This window comes from Arachis ipaensis, chromosome B6, assembly GCF_059453495.1.
Source record: "Arachis ipaensis isolate K30076 ecotype BB chromosome B6, ASM5945349v1, whole genome shotgun sequence".
Lineage (NCBI taxonomy): Eukaryota > Viridiplantae > Streptophyta > Magnoliopsida > Fabales > Fabaceae > Arachis > Arachis ipaensis.
In genome coordinates this window covers 62,652,620-62,676,276 of record NC_142441.1, presented here as the reverse complement: position 1 = coordinate 62,676,276, position 23,657 = coordinate 62,652,620, and the positions used below count along the sequence as shown (strand labels likewise).

The 23,657-nt window shown below is 38.0% G+C and overlaps 1 protein-coding gene across 2 annotated transcripts; it reads left to right on the top strand.

Annotated features, from left to right (window-relative positions):
* Positions 1-6,076: 6,076 nt before the first annotated feature.
* LOC107648768 (aspartic proteinase 36) lies at positions 6,077-10,358 on the top strand. Of its 2 annotated transcripts, none has more exons than XM_016352590.3 (10): positions 6,077-6,532; positions 6,889-7,018; positions 7,140-7,390; positions 7,769-7,996; positions 8,310-8,472; positions 8,768-8,841; positions 8,966-9,062; positions 9,194-9,257; positions 9,618-9,689; positions 9,768-10,358. In XM_016352590.3, the coding sequence occupies exons 1-10, from the start codon at positions 6,291-6,293 to the stop codon at positions 9,941-9,943; spliced, it is 1,497 nt and encodes a 498-aa protein (XP_016208076.1). In that variant the 5' UTR covers positions 6,077-6,290; the 3' UTR covers positions 9,944-10,358. The 2 variants fall into 2 exon arrangements, with proteins under 2 accessions (XP_016208076.1, XP_088346373.1); XM_088490247.1 differs by having other exon boundaries at positions 6,108-6,538.
* The last annotated feature ends 13,299 nt before the right edge of the window (positions 10,359-23,657 follow it).

Genomic DNA, 23,657 nt, shown 5'->3' with positions numbered 1-23,657 from the left:
TGCAAAAGGTGTTGAGAGGACCTCCTCTCATTTCTCCCCAAGATCCTCGTTGTATACAAGAACTTAAACTTTTGTATCGTGACTATAGTTTTTATGTGAGATTTATATGCGTGCATATCTCGAACTTGCTCGTATTTGTAAAATCAGGGAATTCATTGCTCTTGAAGGCATTGTCGGCAAAGGTAGTCATTGATGCACATTTTATATGAAATTTTGGGAGGCCTTTACTTCTAATATAGCCACTTAATATGCCTATTTCAAAACTGAAGCTCAAACTTCAAGAAACTCATCCCCAAGAGTGACCATTGAAGCTGTTTAGAAAGCTGTAAGTGCCTGGCATTTTATTATGTTCATTGCTCACTGGGTTCAATTCCATATGTTATATAAATCATTATGCTTGTACTCATTGCTCTCATTACTTTTCTCTCAGGCTGCTGCATTGAAGGGTTCTGAGGCTGATGCACTAGAAAAACCAAATTAATTTCGATTTTGATTATTTGTCATATAATAAAAGGGTGCTTTGATGTTTCTTAGAAAAATAAATAAATAAATGGAGCCTATTGTTTTTTGTTAGAGTATTTTCTTTTTTTACTGTTATATTATCATCAGAACGAGATTTTTTAGACATTTCTTAAGAAGTTTTGTAGAGCAAATATTTTTTTAGAGCAAATATTTTTTTACTGTTATATAACTCTTATGATACTCTTATGGTATTTTCTTTTTAAACATTAATCCCAAGCCATCAATACCGTAAGAGTTAATGTTTAATATTTGCTCTACAAAACTTACAATACTCTAATTGATGGCTTGGGAAAATCAAGGAGAATCTCTTATGCTTCAAAGCTTCTTGTACCAAAATATAACTAATAAAGAATTGAGTACTACTATATTATACATTCTGCTTACAAGACTTAATAAGTAGTAATACAAAAATGGTAGTTCATGATTCATGACAATGGAATCCTATATTAAAGATTCTTTTACCAAAAAGAGTGTAGAATTTCTATGCAATCTTTCTAAGTCACTGTCGGTTGAAACGAAAAACTGTCTTTGAGAAAAAGGGAGCATATTAAGGCCTCTGAATGCACGAGGGTTAGATCAAAATCATGATTCAAGGAGAGAAATGCATAATTGGCTCCAGCGGAAAACGGAATAATAGCAACATAACAAGGAGAGAAATACATGCAAAAAGTTCTATTTGAATAATGTGTCAGGAACCAACTTTTTTCAGTTAACTTTTTTAAAATTATTTTGTTTATCTTAAATTCTGTATCCTAAATTAACTCTTAATCCTAAAGTCGGTTAATGTTGGCTAATTTAAAATTGGTTCCCTATACTTTTTCATCTAATTTTGAATACATACATTCATACCATTTGAGTATGGTTATATGTAAATACACCAATCAGGCCAAAATTTCAAATGAGGGAAGGGAATATATAAAAATCTCATTTGTTAAAGATTCAATGTTCTTATATACAAATGCTGATTACCAAGATGTGTAGTATGAATGAGGAAAATCTGAATATCAAACTACGATTTCACTCGGTAGAACACAAATCATGATCACCTTTTTGGATATTCTAATGATTACGAAATCTTAGCAAGAGCCATTTTCCATTATATCCTAAACAAGTAGTAAATTTTCAAAAGATGTAGAAATGAAGAAATATGACTGGATTTGCCAAAAGTGGGTCATATTAGCTGATGCAGACATATCTTCAGTGAATTTATAGGTTTTCTCCATTTTCACATGAAATTTGGAAGACATTCTTAACTGTTAATATGCAAGCAGAACTAATTCTTTGTCCATAAGCACTTAGTGATCGATCTCCTATTTTTCATATATTAAAACAATGTCATCTCTTTTGAAAATCTGTTGTCAGATGATTACCTATTTCACCTGTCTAATTAGGTTTCTCTCAAGCAAATTGCTTTAAGAAATGGTGCTCATTTTGAAGAAACAGAAGTAGTTTAGGCCTGTAGATACTTGTGACTTGTCTATACCCTTGTTAATTATGCATTTATGTAGCAAGAATATATATATATATAAAGAGCTTTCAAAATCTTCTTGGTGCATATTTCCATGAATTTTGACGTCTACAATTTACATATTGGCCACTTAAAATTCATTTGTAAAAGTTGATTCTCTCATTTTTGTATGCTTCCACGTTTCCTGCAGATGAAATTTTATGAACTTGTCTAGGAATACACAATGCTTAAATTGTAATGAAGATACGCCAAAGGATGTTGATCTGCCTACTAATCAAATGAGTAAAGGAGATTGGATATGTCTGGGGTAAGTCCTTCAGCTGTTTTACTTGCTTACTAGCTTTTCAATTTCCATTTGTTTGTAAAGGTTCCTTTTGAAAGCACTATAAGTTTGGTCCATATCAATAGAATTATGTGAATTACACTGTTCTATGATTTTTGTTCTCTTACTTTCGTAGTTGACCATATGCAATTATGCATGGCAAACTGTCCCACTTGCTCCTTATGATCTGCTGACATATTCTCGTTGGTTTTGCCGCAGATGCAGTGTTATGAATTTTTCAAGAAATGTTTAGTGTCTAAAATGTAAGACAACAGGGCCGAAGAGGATCAATCCAGATGAAATTGAAATGAAAAAAGGAGATTTACTATTTTTGTTAACTGTTACATTTCTAGGGAATTTTTATAGCTTAGGGCTCTTTTGTGATAGAAAATGAATTTTTATCTCATTCCTGGATCCAAGGCGAATAAATTATATTGACCCCAACCATATAACTTATGCACATTGATAACTTCCCACTTATTAACCGTTTTGATGATAATTTCTTCTCCTGAGCATGTTTAAGTTTTCCACTTTTGCATAGGGCATCAATAAGTATGTTGTATGAGTGTATATTTGGTTAATGCCAATCTCTTCCATTTTACTGAATAACACAAGTGCCTTGTCAAGTTTTTGGTTTTTGCAGAAAGCATCTATCAAGAAACTGTAAGTGAATATAGAAGATGGTTGACCTTTATCATGCATCTCAATAAAAAGCTCTAAAGCACGAGAGATTCTCTTTGATTTGCCCAAGTCATCAATAAGAATGTTGTAAGTTACCGTGCTAGGAACTAAGTTCTTGCGACACAAGTTTAGATGTCCAAAATTACAAGCTAAAATCAAGGCAAGAGAAATATTAATGCAGAAAAATATCTGCTTTGAAATACCTAGGTGGCCAAACCACACTCATTTAAGCAGGTCAAAATCCAGTGTAAAGCAAATATTGCCAATCTCCATAGAGAAGTCATTGATCAACAAGCAAACTAGCAATAAAATTTGAAGTTGGGAAACCATAACCAAATTATTAACAAACTCATATTTTAGAATCACATTCTTCATAATAATGTAATTTTCCTTATACAGAATGCAATGGATTTGCAAATGTTTATAGCACTCTTTTTTGTTTTTCTTAGTTTGTAGCATGATAATAGTTAAGATATATGATCTCATAGGATAACAGTAAAGAACAATTAATTAATATAAAGAGATCTTAAACACTAAACCTGTAAGCTACAAGTAGGAATATCCTCTAAAGAATCAATAAAGCATAGTGGAATTAAAAAGGATGATAGCAATTACAAAAATTGAAAGTTCAAAATTAATTAAATAAAAATGAGATAGTCAAGACATCTGTGGTATTGATGTTATGGCATTGCCAAAGTTCTGTGACCCAACAGATACAGAATTTACAGAACTATGATACATATTCTGCAACAACAGAGAGGTGATTTCAATTTGAGTTGATGTATTTTACCTTCATTCATCCATTCAATAAGCTTCTAGCAATCATTTTCCGAAGAAGTTTCTCTGCCATGTCATTCTCACCTTTTTCAAACAAAGCACGAATAACGATTTCAAAAGTCACAGCATTTGGTAAGCAACCATTGCCTTCCATTTTTGACATCAGGGCCAATGCTTCTTCAAATAAGCCCTCTTTGCAGAGCCCATCGATCATAATAGTGTATGTCCTCACATTTGGATGATAGTTTTTAATAAAAAGATCTTGAAAAATCTCTTTTGCTTCTATAAGTCTTCCATTTTTACATAGGCCATCAATAAGTATATTATACGTGAATATATTCGGATCAATGCCACTCTTTTTCATTCGATTAAATAACACAAGTGCCTTGTCAACTTGTTTGATATTGAACATCCCATCCAACAAGGAAGTGTAAGTGATTATATTAGCAGGTTGACCTTTTATGATGCATCTCAACAAGAAGCTTTGAAGCACAAGAGATTCTCCTTGATTCTCCTAAGTCATCAATTAGAGCAAATATTTTTTTACTGTTATATAACTCTTATGATACTCTTATGGTATTTTCTTTTTAAACATTAATCCCAAGCCATCAATACCATAAGAGTTAATGTTTAATATTTGCTCTACAAAACTTCTTAAGAAATGTCTAAAAAATCTCGTTCTGATGATAATATAACAGTAAAAAAAGAAAATACTCTAACAAGAAAAATAGGTTCCATTTATTTATTTATTTTTCTAAGAAACATCAAAGCACCCTTTTGTTATATAACAAACAATCAAAATCGAAACATGAAATTAATTTGGTTTTTCTAGTGCATCAGCCTCAGAACCCTTCAATGCAGTAGCCTGAGAGAAAAGTAATGAGTGCAATGACTACAAGCATAATGATTTATATAGCATATGGAATTGAACCCAGTGAGCAATGAACATAATAAAACGCCAGGCACTTACAGCTTTCTAAACAGCTTCAATGGTCACTCTTGGGGATGAGTTTCTTGAAGTTTGAGCTTCTGTTAGGAAATAGGCATATTAAGTGGCTATATTAGAAGTAAAGGCCTCCCAAAATTTCATATAAAATGTGCATCAATGACTACCTTTGCCGACAATGCCTTCAAGAGCAATGAATTCCCTGATTTTACAAATACAAGCAAGTTCGAGATATGCACGCATATAAATCTCACATAAAAACAATAGTCACGATACAAAAGTTTAAGTTCTTGTATACAACGAGGATCTTTGGGAAGAAATGAGAGGAGGTCTTCTCAACACCTTTTGCAGACTTGGAGAGCAACAAGTATGGAATTGAGCCAACGAAGACGGGGACAATTTCAACTTCAGGCCGAGCAAAAGAAAATAGATACTTAATCACAATATTAATAATCTGATCTGCATAAAGACGTGAAAAGGCTAAAAATTGTGTTTTGAACATAATGAATTAATAATACATCCAAGTGGCAGGACAATGTCAGATCCAAGAATTAAGAACAACACACTCCCTAGACAAGTACTTACTTGACAGTAATAATATAAAATATGGACACAATCGATCGAATTGACATGTAATAATTTCTAAGAATCCACTACAATATCTTCCGAACTTGAACCCTATTCCATACATAATAATGACATAGCAATGCTTCTCAACGATAAATGCAAACGGTTTTGTAAAATTTTTATCTTCCACTAACAAAAACATAACTAACCAAAATTGCTAAAACTAACCAATGTTATAGTTTCACACATGTAAAAAAAAAATATCAGCAGACTCTTTCATATTATTTCTATTTTTTAATTGAAAAATTGAAACTTTGAGAAGAAAGAAACTAAATTGAGAGAGATACCTGAATTGAACTACCGAACTAAAGCAGAGAGCCGGAGTGAGTCCAGACAACAGAAGAAATGTTGCTTCGACTTCGAGCAGACACGGAAGCAAGACACGGCGAGACCACCCACCAATGACCGCGAGACACGGGGAGGAGCAGAGCAGTAGCGACAACGCACGGTGAGGAGCAAAGAACCAACAATGTTGTACGATGATCAGAGAACGAAGGACCACAGAGGGAGAGGGATAGTGAACGAGCGACCGCAGAGGGAGAGGAATAGAGAACAAGTGACGATGGTAGAAGGAGGCAAGAACCCTAGCACAGACAAATGTCTCGTCTCTTTTAAACTATGATTAAAAGAAAAACGAAGAATGTGTAAAAAGAAAAAATACAAGGATAAATATTTAATTAAAAATTCTTCCAAAAACTAAAAAACGGGGTGCTCTTTTAACGTATCCGTAGCCCTTAAAACTATATAGAAGCGCAAGAGAGCTCGGGGAGCTGAAAACAGTGGAAGGTTGAAACGGTAAGCTCATCTCTCTCGTTCTTGTTCTGTCTTTGCTTTTCTTTCTCTAAAGCCTCAATGCAGAGAAGGCTGCTACATCATCATCATCTTTAATTTGCCATTGAAGAAGAAAACAAAACAAAACACACCGAAACAGAAAGAGAACACAACAAATGCGGAGTTTCGTCGCCGTGTTGCTGGCCTTAACTGCTGTGGTGACGGCGGTGCCGGCAACGGTGGTGCTTCCGGGGAGCTATCTTCCCCTGGAACGCACCATTCCCCTGAACCGTCGCATGGAGCCGGAGGCGCTGAGAGCTCGCGACAGAGCACGCCACGCTCGAATCTTGCAAGGCGCAACTGTTGCCGGCGTTGTCGACTTCTCAGTCCAAGGAACCTCCGATCCTTACTTCGTTGGGTACGGGTAAATTGAACTCTTACCTTCTCATTTCATTGCGCATTTATTGCTCGGATTCTTTCGTGATCTTGCGTTTCTGTTAAGTATGTAATTACTTAGTACTTACCATTACTAGTTTCTGTAGGTATTTAGTTATGTATATATCTTTTTTCAGTTCTTTATGATTTCTCAATTGGAAGTTAGAAAATATTTTAAGATTATAATAAAGTTTTTGTATTGTGTTCAACTGGTTAAGTACAATACTTAGCCAAAGATTGATATAATAAAGGAGGAGCAATGATGCATTACTCTCAAAAGTTTTATATTTTGTTATGTATGATCTCTAATCGTGTGTTAGTCTTGGATTTGTTGTTCAGATTGTACTTTACAAAAGTGAAGATGGGTTCTCCTCCTAAGGAATTTAATGTCCAGATTGATACTGGGAGTGACATCTTGTGGGTTAATTGCAACAGATGCAGTAATTGTCCACAGTCTAGCGGGCTGGGGGTGAGAAGTTTTTACGCCTTTGTGCCTTTGGTTGTAGTCTTTTTGTATTCATTGTAAGTAAAGAGATGTTTCACAGCATCATTGATTGCTCTTCTTATGTGTTGTGTGATGCTCTTTACAGATTCAGCTCAATTTCTTTGATGCAGCCAGCTCATCCACTGCTGCACTGGTTTCCTGCTCGGACCCGATATGCACTTATGCGGTTCAAACTGCAACAAGTGAATGCTCCTCTCAGGTTAATCAGTGCAGCTACACCTTTCAGTATGGAGATGGAAGTGGTACAACTGGATATTATGTTTCCGATGCTATATATCTTGACACGATTGTGGGACAGTCTGTGCTTTCTAACTCATCATCTACCATCGTTTTTGGGTGAGTCTTTATGCCATTATGGATAATTTATGTGTGCTGAATGTGAGAGTAAGGACATATAAAGAGCAAATCTGGATGATGGAATCTCAGGAACCTATATTTAGGTTGAAGAGTACAGTTTGTGTGATTGTTAGCAAATCTTGTTATGTTATAATATGATGGATTGAATCAACAGTAATAACATGTTTTATAGAAAATTTTGTCAATAGGTGGATTTTTAAATAAATGGGGCTTATCTTTAGGCTTTCAGCAATCACCTATTGTGTCTTCTGGGGTATTCATTCCCATATCTATGATAATATTCTCTCCTGTTTTAATTTTATTTTATTTATTCTTTTATATACTTTTTTCCTTTTTGGATTGTTGTCTTGGGAGCAGGTGTAGCACCTATCAATCTGGAGATTTGACTAAGACAGAAAAAGCAGTTGACGGAATTTTTGGATTTGGACCTGGTGCTCTATCTGTTATATCGCAGTTGTCATCAAAAGGCATGACCCCCAAAGTTTTCTCGCATTGCTTAAAAGGAGATGGCAATGGAGGAGGCATACTAGTTCTTGGTGAGATATTGGAGCCTGGCATTGTTTATACTCCACTTGTCCCATCACAGTATGTTCTTTCTTCTGGAGTTCCTTGTTTTCTTTCCTTAGTTGGTGGGATAATCTTCCCCCTAATATTGTTTCACATTGGTACAAGGGGAAAGTATGAGTTCTATTTGTCTTTGCATGGAGTTCTTTTGATTACCTGCCAAAGATTTTTCTAATTACAAAATAATCATCTGGATGTATTAGTTATAAAGGTGATATTACTATGAGAATTGGGTTCCTAAAATCCGTATCTTGCCAGTATTCTGTTTTAGTAACAATACAGATATATGAGTATCGCTGCAATGCAGTTGAGTAATTCCTTGATCAAATTTCAGGCCCCATTACAACTTAAATCTTCAGAGTATTGCTGTCAACGGACAGCTCCTCTCAATTGATCCAGCTGCATTTGGAACATCTAACAATCGGGGAACCATAGTTGACTCTGGTACAACATTGGCATACCTTATTCAAGAAGCTTATGATCCATTTGTCAATGCTGTATGTTCGCTTTTTAACTCGATATGTTTGAACCTTTACATGTTGTAAAGTTCTGGTAGTCAAATGGAATTTGAATTGCGCTGTCATCCAAAATCCTACTGTTACAGTATGAACTAGGCAATGAAGTATTGAAAAATGCTGTCACAATTCTTTTTCCCTTGAAAGAGTGTGTTGAAGAGAGGGCAAGAAAAAAAATCTTCATTTGGCATGTTTATCTTGTAATCTTAGAAATAATACTGACTTGAAAGAAAGGGTATTCAATATAATGACACGGAATATTCAAATGAATGTGTAGATAACTACAACTGTGTCACAGTTTGCCAGACCCATTATTTCTAAAGGAAACCAGTGCTATCTGGTCCCAACCAGGTTAGTTCAATCTAAACTCACTATTATAATAAAGTTATAAAGATCTTTAAATTTTCTCAATAATAAAAAGAGAGATTCTCCTATTTGGACCTCTCAGGATCTCATTTGATTCATTCTTATTCAGCATAGGTGATATATTTCCTTCAGTCAGTTTAAACTTTATCGGTGGAGCATCCATGGTTCTGAAACCAGAACAATACCTTATGCATTATGGTTTTCTTGTAAGTATGCCTTTTCTCTGTGATCTCAGTCTTCCTTCTTTTTTCTTGCAAAGGTAGGAGGAATGCTCCGAGTTGTGAATTACCTCAATTGTAATACTCTAATCATATGATATGTCACGTTGCTTTTACAGGATGGTGCTGCAATGTGGTGCATGGGTTTCCAGAAAGTGCAGGAGGGATTCACAATTTTAGGAGGTTAGACCCTAGAATAAGATTTTCTAGAAGTTTGAAGAAACAATTGCTTCCTCCCATTTGATTATGAAATAGGCAATTTAGTACTATGCACAAATAAATCTTGAATAGATTGTCTTCTGTGTTTGGCTGTGTCCAAGGGAGTGAGAGGACCTTCTTCAAAACAGTTTGTTTTGGTGAACATTCTAATGAAATTGTAGAATATAATTTCAAAATTCTACCAAAAGCTTGATTCAGGGTGATTTGATTTGGCAGTTTTCTGTTTACTTTGTGTTAGCATCTCATTGATCAGGTCATCTCGTGAACTAGTCATTCCCTATTTTCAGTATTGAATTCATCATCCAGTTGTTTCTGCTTTTGCAGATCTTGTGCTGAAAGATAAGATTTTTGTATATGACTTGGCTAATGAGCGTATTGGATGGACAAACTATGACTGTAAGTTCACCACAGGAACTCTTTCTCTGCTGCTTATGTGGTGCATGTACTTCATCTTAACTTCAAATTGTTGTTCAGGTTCCTTATCAGTAAACGTCTCAGTGGCTGCAACCAAGAGCAAAGATCAGTACATCAATGCAGGAACGCTGAGTGTCAGCAGCTCCCTCATAGGCCATGTATACAAGTTACTACCTGTAAGCATTGTGGTTCTCCTTGTCCACATGATAGTTTCCATGGTGTCCCCAATTTCGTGACTCACTTCCAAGATTTTCAAAAGCTCATTCTTTGAAACTCCCTGGATTCGCCGATGTTTTGCTCATTATCGGCGGTCCCATGATGTTTTGACGGGGATTTGTAGCTGTTTCTGCTCTGTATTTATGTCATTGGCATCTCTCCATTAAATATGATGAAAATGTGAAATCTCATTGTAAAGCGGCTCTCTTTTAGAGAAATGGCATACTTGTATATTATTATATCTGTAATGGTAGATTAAATTGTAGTATTTATAAAGGTGCTCTGAACGCATAGAACATTTCAGTTGTCACTTGTGAGTAGAGTTACTTTCATAGAAATCTCACATGGTCATGGTATTCCATTAATGGAATTTTATGTTCTGTTTTTGGGTTTCAAAAAATAAAAATAAAATCCATAGCAGTTGCATCTTTTAAAGTATAGATATAATTCCCTTCATTTGTGGTTCTTTAAAGACAACCGAATTTGAGAAATTTGAACATATATAATGTAGAGAAAGTCTATGGAACTAACTATAGTTGTAGCCAATTTAGCCAATTCTCCTCTAATCCTAATTTTGATATTCAAAAAATTTAGTTTTGCGTCTTTTCTATATCCGCGTCGTACAACCCTAAGCTACAAACCACTCACTATAAGTGCTTCCGTCCTCTGTCTCCTACTCCTCCTCCCATAGGTCGTGCCTTTAACGTATGCCTCTTCTCGCTCATTGCGCCGTCGTCGTGTCTCCGGTGCGCAACCCTTGTTGCGCGAATCGGCTTCCTCTCTGACCTTACTGTCGTGTGCAGCCGCCTTTCTCGTCGTGCGTCCTCCCTCGTTGCACTGACCGGATCGGTTGATTCGACTGAGTTAACCGAAAATCGGTCCTCTAGCGTTTAAAACTGTCCTGCAAAAAATTGGTGATAAAGCCGGACGAATCGACAGTTAACCGATGAACTGATGGAACTGGCCCGGTTTTTTGGGTTACTGGTTCGTATATATATATATATATAAAACCCACAAAACCCACCCCCACCCGTTTCTCTCTCTGACTTTGAGGACCCAACCCTAATCCCTTTTCTCATCCGCCGCCTTCTTTGCCAAACTCACGTCCACCGCTGTCTCACTGACGCCTTCGAATATTTTCCAGTCGTCGTCCCCACTGCTCAAGCTCGTCTCCTCTGTCTCGGCTGTTGTCTTCTCGACGTTGCTAGAAGTCGTGGACGGAGCTGTTGGTGTCGTAGTCTCCGTCGTTGTCGGCCCTGAAATCGCCGTCTCTGTCCTAGCGTCAAGCCTCTATCTTCGAGTCCCTTCTCTCCCTGTCCAAGGTCACATGCTTCCTCCCTCGTCGTTACATCCCTTCGTCCCTCATTGTCGGTAAGCATTGCTGCTTCAACTTGTGTTGTTGCTAATTTTCTGAGAGAAAGTGTAGCGATTATTTTAGGAAGATAAACAATTGTAACTCTGAAACTGGGGAAGATGCTTGACGATCGTGATTTCTGCCAGTAAAGAATGTCATAAAAACAGTCGCGTTGTAGATATAGTCTCTAAACCGACAAAAATCCCTTTCGTACAAACGTTTTGGGTGTCACAAGTAACAAACCCCTTAAAAATTGTTAACCGAGTATTCAAACCTCGGGTCGTCTTCTCAAGGAACTGTGAGGAAGTATGTTCTTATTATTGGTTATAAAGGTTGTAATCGGGGTTTAGAAGGTGAGAAGCAAGTAATTTAAATGACGAGTGAATTAAATGGCAATTAAAAATAAATAATAACTGTAAAACAACTTTTGGCAAGATAAGGGAAATTAGAAGTCCAACTTAGTTATCCCTCTCAACAATAATGAAAGTTGTATCTTAATTCCACTTAGTTAACCTATGAAGCAAAGGTAAGTCAAGGGACTAATTAGTTTGACCTTCGAATCCTATTTATTTCCTAGGAAAAAGTTGGGATTATTGAAGTTCAGATCAATTAGCAAGATAACGATTATCAATTATGTTGAGTTCGATAATGTTGAGTCACTGATTTATTAACCAAGACCAAAAGGAGAAAAAGTAAATTGCTGGAATAATAAAAGTGTCCTTAGATGGGAAGCAATAGCAACACTTAAATCAAAGAGAACAATCATAAACTGAAAAATACCTTAAATATCATTAATTCAAATAGAAATCTGTAACATGGAATAATTCATAATTTAAATTATAATAATCAATTCAAAATATTGGAATCAAATAAATAAAAGTAAAATTGAAATAAAAGAACATTAAAACCTGGATCCAGAGTTACTCCCAAAACAAGAAGAAGTCCTAAATCCTAAGAGAGAGAGAAAATCTCTCTCTAAACTAAATCTAAATCATGAAAACTAGAAATTGGCGAGCTCTCTCTGAATGGATGCATTCCTCCACTTTATAACCTCTAATCTATGCTTTCTGTACTTGGATCTGGGCCAAAAAGGGCTTCAGAAATTGCTGGGGGCGTATTCTGTAAATTCTGATACGTGGCCTCTATCACGCGTCCGCGTGGGTCACGCGGTCGCGTCATTTGGAGCTTTTCCTTTCCACGCGGTCGCGTCAGTCACGCGTCCGCGTCGTGGGTGTTCTACTCAAGGCGCGCGGTCGTGTCAGTCATGCGGCCGCGTCGCTGCTTCTTTGCTTCTGGCACGCGATTGCGTCGTCCATGCGATCGCGTGGATACCAGTTTCCTTAAAGCTCCGTTTTGCCTTCTCCTTCCATTTTTGTATATTTCCTTTTTTCATCCTTTAAGTCATTCAGCCTTAGGAAACCTGAAGCTACTCAACACACTAATCACGGCATCGAATGGAAATAAAGGTAATTAAAATAATTAATTTTTTTAAAGCTTAGGAAACATATTTTTCACAATATGACATAATAAGGAAGGGAAAGTAAAACCATGCAATTAATGTGAATAAGTAGGTGAAGAGTTGAATAAATCACTCTAATTAAGCACAAAAGAACTCATGAAATATGGGTTTATCAACCTCCCCACACATAAACACTAGCATGTCCTCATGCTAAATCCAAGGTAAATAATTAAGGTTAAAGTGATGGAATGTTATGAAATGCAACCTATGCTAAATGCATCTACCTAATGAGTCATGCAATTCTAATTCATCCACTCATATATAAAGCCTACATGTAGTCAAATTATTTCACATTCTCAAGGAGATTATATACATATATGGCTAAACCTCAAATAATAAAGCATTTTTTTGCAAATGAGATGAGAGAAAAAAAAAACTTGCAAGACAATCAGAGATAAATGTTTAATGAGCTTTTGAACCCTCACTGGATTTTGTGTTTTCTTTCTAATCACTCAGTGTTTATTGGGTTAATCACTCTATTCTTCTTTTCATTCTTCCTTTCTATAACTTTGTTTTTCGTCTAACCAATCAACAATTATAGAACATAGTCATACCAAAACTCATGAGGTCGTTAATTAAGGTTGTAATGGGGTCAAGGCAAAGGATAAGGATATATGTATAAGGCTAAGTGAGCTAATAAGTAAATCCTTAATTAGACTAAGATCTCACCTAACATACATACTTAGTAAAACAATGCTTCTTTACCTATTCTCCCTATTTTCTCGCTTTTGATGTCACATGCTCATGTTTCAATTCTTGTTTTTATCCCATGTGCATTGCTTTTTATTTTGCATTGGGGAGTTCTTTTTGTATCCCCTTATTTACATGCTTGAAAACTAACTTTTTTTTTGAATACACATGGTAATTTTAATTAATTTGAATTTTCATGAGCCTGCTTCCCAAAATTTTGAGTTGCTTTATTCTTTTTAATTTTTCTACCTTTTGTCTTTATCAACTATGTTCCCAATAAGTTTCCCACATTTTACTCTATTTATAATTTTCTATCTTAAGCTAACCAAGGATTCACTTGGGATTTTTTTTTGTTTTTCTGCTTAAGGCTAGTAAATTGGCTAAAATAGAATAAGGGGTTTTTTTTTTTTTAAAAAGCTCAAAGGGGCTAACAAAGGTGATGTAAAAGGTAGGCTAATTTGGGATAAGTGAGCTAAAATTAAATGATGGCCTCAATCATTATTTTGAGATGTACCTATATTCTATAATCGGACATATAGACTAAAACAAAGTAAAGAACACCAGAATAAGAAAGAAGGTTGGAACACACAGAAATAAAAATTATGGTTTGAATGTAACCATACAGTTAAGCTCAAAACTCACAGGCTATGTGTTCTCTAGCTGAAAAATCATTTATCACTTATGTATGTCATGCAGGTTTAGTTAAAAATTCTCATTATTCTCTTAAAAAGTAATTTAGGGTAGCCTTTGAAGTTTTAATGTTTCTCCTTGATGAAATGTTGTCAATTTAACTACATCATGTAATGCTATATATACAAGGTTTTATGGATCTAAATCTATTATGTTCAAGTTCCTAGCTTACTCTTTTTTTTATATTTGTCAATTTAAACTAAGCTATAACTAAGCTGTCTTATGTAAAAAGGGTAAACTATACTAATTGATCCACTAATAAGTTAGAATTGCAAACTAAACTAAATAACTAAAATGAACTAAATAACTAAAATATGAACAAAAAATGCAAAATGCAGAAAATAGAGTAAAATACACAAGTAGCAATGTATAAGTAGTCAGAAAATAATAATAAAAGAAAAAGAGAAAAATACAGAAAAATATCCAAAATAAAAGAAAAAGTATGTAGTAGTTCACCAAAATAAACGCCAGAGATGGCGACCTCCCCACACTTAAAATGAAGCATCATCCCTGATGCTCAATCAAGCCGGGTGTGAAGGAGTGTCATCACTGGTAGGGATGGTAGCTGGGGTCTCTGTGGTGGTGGTGGGCTGAAAGTCTGGCTGCTGTAGAGGGGGGACTGACTGGATCGGAATCTCCGGATCTACAGCCTCAAGCTGATGTGGGGCCTCCTGCTGTGGTGTAGCGTGCTCTGTGCCTGCCTGCTGATGAGTCTCCGCCTGGGAATGAGGCTCCTCCTCGTGCTCATCCTCCTCCTCCTCTGATGGCTCTGATAGTGTGTCGGGCTCGGAGGGGATGTCGGCGCCCTGTCTGATCATCAGCTTCAGATGGGAATAGCGTCGCCTGCTGCGGTGCTCCAATCTCTCATACCGGCGCCTGTTACGGCGCTCCATCTGATCAAGCTGGCGGAATAGACGGTGCACGAGGCGATAAAACGGCTCAGAGGCGGGTGGAGGTGCAGTGGTGGCAGCAGGGGCAGCTGGGGATGAAGAGGGTCCAGCAGACGGAGGGGCTGTCTCATCAGTAGTAGTGACAGGTGGTGGTGTGTAGCCTAAATCAAGGAAGTTCCTGCTATGAGGGATGATCTTCCTGCAGACCGCTGCTGCTGGTCGCTCATCGGCATCCTCCCAAGGCACATCAGCCTGACGGCCTAGCCGTGTAACCAGATAAGGAAAGGGGAGGGTGCCTCGGACGTGGACCCTGGCCATATAATGCCGGATAAAACGAGGCAAGTACAGGTCCTTACCCTCTAGCACACACCAGAGGAGGGTGATTATGGCAGCCGGGATCTCAGTCTCATGAGTACTCGGCATCACATAGTTGCTCAAGATCTGATGCCATAGCCGAACCTCATCATTCAAGTACACTCTCTTGATCCCTCTAGGCATAGTGGTGTTCTGACCCATCTCCCAAGGAGCAGCAAGGTCGAGAGCTATCCGTGCCTTCACAGCATCCCAATCAAACCGCATCTGGCCCATGTCCTCCTCAGCCTGTGCATAACCATCTGGCTGATCGGACTTGGCTGGGAGCTGGAGAACGGTCTCTATGGCCTCCTCAGTGACCAGAATTTGCTTTCCCCTTAGGTTCACTGCATCTAGGGTAGTAAGGTAGTAGTTGCAATAGAATTCCCGTACCCAAGATGCATTGACCTATGTCAGTGGTCTCTCCAGAAAGAACCAACCCCTTTGCTTGATTTGCTCAGTGGTGTATTGCTGGAGGGCTTCTGGAATCTTCAAGGTACGTTCCAGGTATAGATTTCTGGAGTTTGCAAAAGTCGGGTACTTCAGCCCACAGTACCAGTTTGCAAATTTTATAGGATCAGTCGAAGGGAGCAGCTGGTAAGCTTTTTCCTGCTGTGTGAAGTTCTTCTCCCGCCATGAGAAATCGTGCATTAGAGCAATGATGGACTGGGAGGAATCTCCTCGCTTGCGCTTGCCAGTAGCCTTGCCTTTGCCTTTCCTTTGTGAGGCAGACATCCTGAAAAATAGAAAACCAAGAAATGGATAAAATATGAAAGCAAATAGGCAATTTAAACAAAGGAAACTCAAAGCGGTAAGGGAGAAATAGAATAAGGAAAATGAGTAATTGAAATGTGATTGAATTAATGTTAAATGGAAAGAAAAAAATCAATATGCCATAGTGAGAAAGTTAGAGGAAGTGAAAGTAATCAGAAAAGAGATCAAGAGGGTTAGTATGGTAAAAAGAAATTAGTAAATTAAAATTAGTGAGTTCGGAAAGTAAGTGGCATAGAAAAAATTCCATATAACAAGGATTCACAGGTAAGAATAGAAGTACTCATAATCGAATAAAGAAAACAGGGTGATGCTGATTCGAATAGAAATAAAGAAATCAGAAATTGGAATCAGTGAATCACAAATGCAAGTTATGAACCAGGAAATCAAAGAGGATAAGAAAGTGGCCCTAGCATTCATGAAATGGTTTGGGGGAAGCAGAGTAAAACAGAGTTGCCAAACCAAAACAAGAATGAAAACAATTTTCAAAAAATTTGGGCAGCATTCCGGCTAAAATTGGATTGTCCCGGAAAATAAACAGCAATCATATCAGGTCATGTGAATTAAAAGAAAGCAAGTTGCATGTACAGAGATATAAAATAAACATAAAAACTCAATGTAAATAGCAGCAACATACAAGAAAGCAGCATATGAATCATGATTATAGCAGCAACAGATTTGCACATAGGATAAAACAGAAGTAAGAACAGTGCAAGGAAATAGACCGAGATCCACTAACCACAGCCTAAGCTACCTAACAACCTAAAAATCCACTACAACATGCAAGTCTAGCTATCCTAATCAAGAACATAAACGAAAAAAAAATACAGAAAAGTTACGAACGGATAGAAAGGGTTGCGTGTTGTGGAACCTGGTAAGCGGAAGGGGTGGAACAGGGAAGAAGGTGCCTTGCGGCGGCGTCCGGCGCGGTGGTGGTGCATGGCATCGCGGTGGTGGCTGAGGGGGCAGTGGCGGAGGGAGGTATTAGGGTTAGTGAGAGAGGAAGAGGATAGGGGAAGGGAGGGCGGTGGTTGTTGCTGGCTGAAGGGGGTGGGTGGCGGAGAGGGGGGCGCGGCTGGATGGCCGGCGATGGCTGGGCGGTGCTCGCGGTGGTGGCTGTGGTGGAACGGGGAGGAGAGAGGAAGAAGGAAGAAGAGAGAAGGGGAGGGGATGCTACGGCGGCGGCGTCTGGGTGGCGGCGGCGTCGGGGTGGTGGCGTGGTGGCTGGCCGGCGGTGGCTGGGGGAAGAAGAACAGAGAAGGAGAAGAGGGTTGGGGGTTGGGGGTGAAGGGGGGGCTGCGCGACTGATAGGGTTCGCGTGGCTGGGGGGGTTATATTTTCAAATCCACGCGGCCGCGTGGGGCACGCGGTCGCGTGGTTGGGGTGAAAATGGGGGAGAGCAATCGCGTGGGGCGCGCTATCGCATGAGAGGGGGGAAAAGAGGGGTGACGCGATCGCGTGGGTCGCGCGATCGCGTCGCTGGAATTCGTGCTAAACGCACGACTCCAGCGCCGTTTCGGCGCAACTCTCTGTCTCCTTTTGGGGTGATATGCAATCCATGCAACACGATCGCGTCGCTCACGCGGTCGCGTCGGATTGGTATTGGGTAAGTGACGCGATCGCATGGGACATGCGATCGCGTGGGCCAATTTGTGCGAAACGCACAAGAGCCGCACGATTCCAGCCCAACTTTCTGTTTGTTGGATCCTTACGCCGATATATATATCACGTGGCCGCGTGGGTCACGCGGTCGCAAGGGTGGTGTTTTTTGCGATATGACGCGATCACATGGGGCATGCGGTTGCGTCGTGCAACCCTTTTTTTTTTAACTGAAAAATGCAGGATGCAGTGATTAACATGAATGCTATACATGATTCCAGGTTAATGTTAAAATAAAAAAAAGGGTAAATTGAAAACAATAAACAAGAAATAGATTGAGAAAGAAGCGACCATACCATGGTGGGTTGTCTCCCACCTAGCAATTTTAGTTAAAGTCCTTAAGTTGGACATTGGAAGAGTATCCTGTTATGGTGGCTTATGTTTAAATTCGTCCAAAAATTTCCACCAGTGCTTGGAATGCCAATAGCCTCCGGGGTCCAAACTAGGCATGTAAAGCTTCTGAGCAGCTTCAAACAGATATTCAGCCTCCCGGGATGACGAATGTCAGAATATAATCTATGATCCCAAGCTATGTTTTTAGCTCCACCTCCGTTTTGATTTGTAAGTTTCCATTCGGGCGGGTTAAAAAGTAGAATCTCACTGTGGTGACCAAACATTTTTCGTGGTCCATGCAATTGAGCATGATACTAATCCGTGTACTTCGAGGTGAAGCGTGGAACCTTATTGAACCTGGTGCACCAGTTCTGAGTACGAGCCAATTCCCTCTTACTCTTAAAGCCGCAGAGAGCTCTAAGTTGGCCATCTGTTTCAAGCAAACCATATTCAAGTGAATAACTAAAATTATAAGTTAAGGATTGTACCCACTTGAAGCTTGTATTAGGTGGTAATGGCCTTGGGATAGGTGTTTTTGGTGGTTCTGCAAGTTCCATTTCCTTGTGCTCTTCTGTGAATTCTTCCACTTCCTTGCAAAGATTTTCAATTGTATCTGTATCCTGGTCAAAGTCTTCTATGTCTTCCTCATCACTCGAGTCATAGATTGGAGGTTGAGAGAAATCTACCTCCGCATCATCTTCATATTCACTTGGAGAAAAATCTTCGATCTCAGAGAATTCACTTGCGGACGCAAGTTCATCACTAGGGGAACTAGACTTGTGACTATCATCATCAAGGGAATTTGCTTCTTGGATTATTCCGTCTGATTCTTCGTAAACGACTTGCCTTGGAGATTGTACGGTATCCTCCTTAGCATCAACTGTAGCATCTTGGACGGAGTTTTCTTCAATTCTGGATTCCCAAGGAAGTTCAGCATCTCCTAGATCTTCAACCAACTCTTCTTCTTGAACAATGACAGCTTCTTCCACTTGTTCTAGTACGAATTCATTCTCTGTCTTGTCCACTGGAGTCTCTAGTATTTCTTTCATGCTACGCTCTTCATCGGGCTGTCCACATGGAGCTGTGGTTGATCCTTGTATATTTGAGCGCCTAGTGGCCCATTCAATTAGTGCTTGCTCCAGTTGTTGAATGGTTGTTTGAAATTTAATTACTGTTTCTTTTAGGCGATCCTCTGCTTCGCGATTTGCCGGACTTGGACATGATACAAAGGAAAGTGGTGATGATTGGAAATGATTGGATTGGTATTGGGGTAAGGAAGGATCATATGATGGCGAATGGTGAAGAGAAGCTTGTGAGTGTGGTGGTTCGAGGTTATGTTGAAAGGATGGTTCATATGCACGGGGTGGGGCTTGTTGGTAGTTACAAGGTTGTCCACCATGTCTTTCAGCTGGGTATGCACGGTAGAATGGTCTTTGTCCAGGATATCTCGGAGGGTGTTGCTGCCAAAGGGGTTGATTAGATCCTCTTGGTTCCATCCATCCTTGATTGGTCTGACCTTGATGCACATTCCTGCTGTAACTTCTATTTCCTTTAACAATATTAGAACCAAACTCAAAGAGAGAGGGGTGAGAGTTCATAGTAGCAAATAAAGATAAAATGGAAAAACAAAAATAAATAAACAAGCAAAAGAAAAATATTTACAATAACCAATAATAAGGCACACGTTAGCAGTTCCCCGGCAACGGCGCCATTTTGACGATCGTGATTTCTGCCAGTAAAGAATGTCATAAAAACAGTCGTGTTGTAGATATAGTCTCTAAACCGACAAAAATCCCTTTCATACAAACGTTTTGGGTGTCACAAGTAACAAACCCCTTAAAAATTGTTAACCGAGTATTCAAACCTCAGGTCGTCTTCTCAAGGAACTGCGAGGAAGTATGTTCTTATTATTGGTTATAAAGGTTGTAATCGGGGTTTAGAAGGTGAGAAGCAAGTAATTTAAATGACGAGTGAATTAAATGGCAATTAAAAATAAATAATAACTGTAAAACAACTTTTGGCAAGATAAGGGAAATTAGAAGTCCAACTTAGTTATCCCTCTCAACAATAATGAAAGTTGTATCTTAATTCCACTTAGTTAACCTATGAAGCAAAGGTAAGTCAAGGGACTAATTAGTTTGACCTTCGAATCCTATTTATTTCCTAGGAAAAAGTTGGGATTATTGAAGTTCAGATCAATTAGCAAGATAACGATTATCAATTATGTTGAGTTCGATAATGTTGAGTCACTGATTTATTAACCAAGACCAAAAGGAGAAAAAGTAAATTGCTGGAATAATAAAAGTGTCCTTAGATGGGAAGCAATAGCAACTTAAATCAAAGAGAACAATCATAAACTGAAAAATACCTTAAATATCATTAATTCAAATAGAAATCTGTAACATGGAATAATTCATAATTTAAATTATAATAATCAATTCAAAATATTGGAATCAAATAAATAAAAGTAAAATTGAAATAAAAGAACATTAAAACCTGGATCCAGAGTTACTCCCAAAACAAGAAGAAGTCCTAAATCCTAAGAGAGAGAGAGAGAATATCTCTCTAAAATAAATCTAAATCATGAAAACTAGAAATTGGCGAGCTCTCTCTGAATGGATGCATTCCTCCACTTTATAACCTCTAATCTATGCTTTCTGTACTTGGATCTGGGCCAAAAAGGGCTTCAGAAATTGCTGGGGGCGTATTCTGTAAATTCTGATACGTGGCCTCTATCACGCGTCTGCGTGGGTCACGCGGTCGCGTCATCTGGAGCTTTTCCTTTCCACGCAGTCGCGTCAGTCACGCGTCCGCGTCGTGGGTGTTCTACTCAAGGTGCGCGGTCGCGTCAGTCATGCGGCCGCGTCGCTGCTTCTTTGCTTCTGGCACGCGATCGCGTCGTCCATGCGATCGCGTGGATACCAGTTTCCTTAAAGCTCCGGTTTGCCTTCTCCTTCCATTTTTGTATATTTCCTTTTTTCATCCTTTAAGTCATTCAGCCTTAGGAAACCTGAAGCTACTCAACACACTAATCACGGCATCGAATGGAAATAAAGGTAATTAAAATAATTAATTTTTTTAAAGCTTAGGAAACATGTTTTTCACAATATGACATAATAAGGAGGGGAAAGTAAAACCATGCAATTAATGTGAATAAGTAGGTGAAGAGTTGAATAAATCACTCTAATTAAGCACAAAAGAACTCATGAAATATGGGTTTATCAATGCTTCAAAGGTTCCATACCCATAAACACACTATAGATTACCAGTGATTTTTCTGAAATAAAGGTTGATAAGTGATTTGAATATTCTGTTGAATTTTTTTACTGATTTAATTTTGTTGATGGAGTTGAGTTGGGGTTTATGGTTGATTTGAATGTTGTTGTAATTTTGATGTTGTAATTTGAATGTAAAATCCCATAAATTAATAAACAATTTGTAGAACCTATGCACAATTACTCAAGAGGGGGGGGGTGAATTGAGTATTGCAACAACAATGAATCTTTTTGCGAAAGTTAAAGACAATATACAAAAGTGTTATTGTACTAGTATTTTTCCAAGAGCTTAACTCAATTGCTAAGCATTTATAAGGAGCTTTTACTTTCCAATAGACACCAACTCAAATAAATTGATCAAGCTTTTCACCAATCGGACTTAAGCTATTCCTTAAGTACTTACGAAGCTACTTTTCGATCACAATTTATTTGCTCAAAGGTAAAAGACAATAATATTGAAGAGATGAGTTTGGAGAGATGCAAACGCTATTTAGAGTGGTTCGGCACAATCCTTGTCCTATGTCCACTTTCTTTCTCAATCGCTATTGAGAAGTTCCACTATTGCCAAGCTTCAAGGTGCTCGCGCAAAACCTTTTACAATCCGAGTCCTTAGTTTCTAACACCTCACGGTATATGATCACCACTCGTATACTAACCCACTCCACTTAAAGATACCTTCTCTAAGATTTGCCTTGAGTACTTAGTATACTTCTTTGGTATCCTCACCGACTATAGTGTTTATAACTCTTGACTCAACCTTGGAGATCACACTCCAATTTACAAAGTGTACAAGAAAACAATTCTCAAAGAATTGTTGAGACGAAATGAGTACTCTCTAGAAGAGTGTATGATTACAAGTTTAGCACTATTGAACCAATTGATATTGCTCTCTCAAATTGTGTATTATAACACCTTAAAAAAATGTGTAGAATGAAAGAATATGAACAAGATAGTTTGCAGATACTCAAGTATTTGAAATAAGGCTTCAATCCATCTATTTATAGACTCCCCAAACCTTAGAAACGTTGGGGAGTTAATGGGATGGAGCCTTTTTGTCAAAACTAGCCATTTTTTTTATGTTTTTGAATCATTTGCATCGATGCATAACACTTTGCATCGATGCAAATGTGTCTTTGAAGCTGAAATTTGAATTTTCAGCTAGGTTGCATCGATGCAAACATCTTTGCATCGATGCAACAAGTCGTCGCATGCTTTGCATCGATGCAAGATGAGTGTGCATCGATGCAAACCTTAAAGAATGGCTTAAAATCACTTCAAAATACTTAGGATTGATCTCAAACTTGTTGGAGTCAATTCCTATGCTTTTGTACCTTTGAAAACAAGTTTTTAAACCATTTGGCTAGCATCGAATTGCAAGATGTGCATCAAAACATTTTGTGAGTGTGTGTTGAGAGATTTAGCAATTGGTTCTTAACAAGAAGTTACCTAAGTCCTAAGACACTATACTTGTCTTCAAATGTTGTGGACTTGAGTTTCTTGTTGTTGTTGTGTTGCTTTCAACTCTTCATTCCTCAACGTTGAATGTTGGTTGATCTTTCAACATGCTTGTTCATTCAAGTTGTTTGTTGGTTTGTCTTTCATGTCGTTTGTTGGTTTGTCATTCATCAAAACCTATGAATACAAACTTCGCATACAAGCAACATGATTTACAATTTCCCCCTTTTTGATAATGACAAACCAATTTTGAGGATATGCATTTATAAATGATTTTGAAAGCAACAATAATGCACTTTGTTTTATAGAAAGCTTTGGAGAAGACTTCACAAAAAAATTTTGCAGGAGTTCCCCCTAAATATGTGCATTTGTTCCCTTAAAGGGCGTTTATCAAAGAAAACGATTTAGATATCAAAAAGTTTTTGCTTAGCGGAAGTCTTTTTGAAATCATTGTTTTGCAAACTTATTTCTTCTTTTCAAATCCTCAAACTTCTTCTTTTTCAAAAGTTCAAAACTTCAAATATCCTCAAACTTTTCTTCCCCCTTTTGACATTATCAAAAAGAAAGGAGTTTGAAATGTGTCATAGAAGCATGCATAAAACAATGAATTTTTTTTAAGTTCAATATCTCTATTAATCTCAAGGATGAGATATTCCCCCTTTCAAAAAGAATTTGATTTCCTCTTTTTATATATAACAAGCATGCATAATTCCCCCTAAAGAAGTGAAATATATCAAGGCATGCACA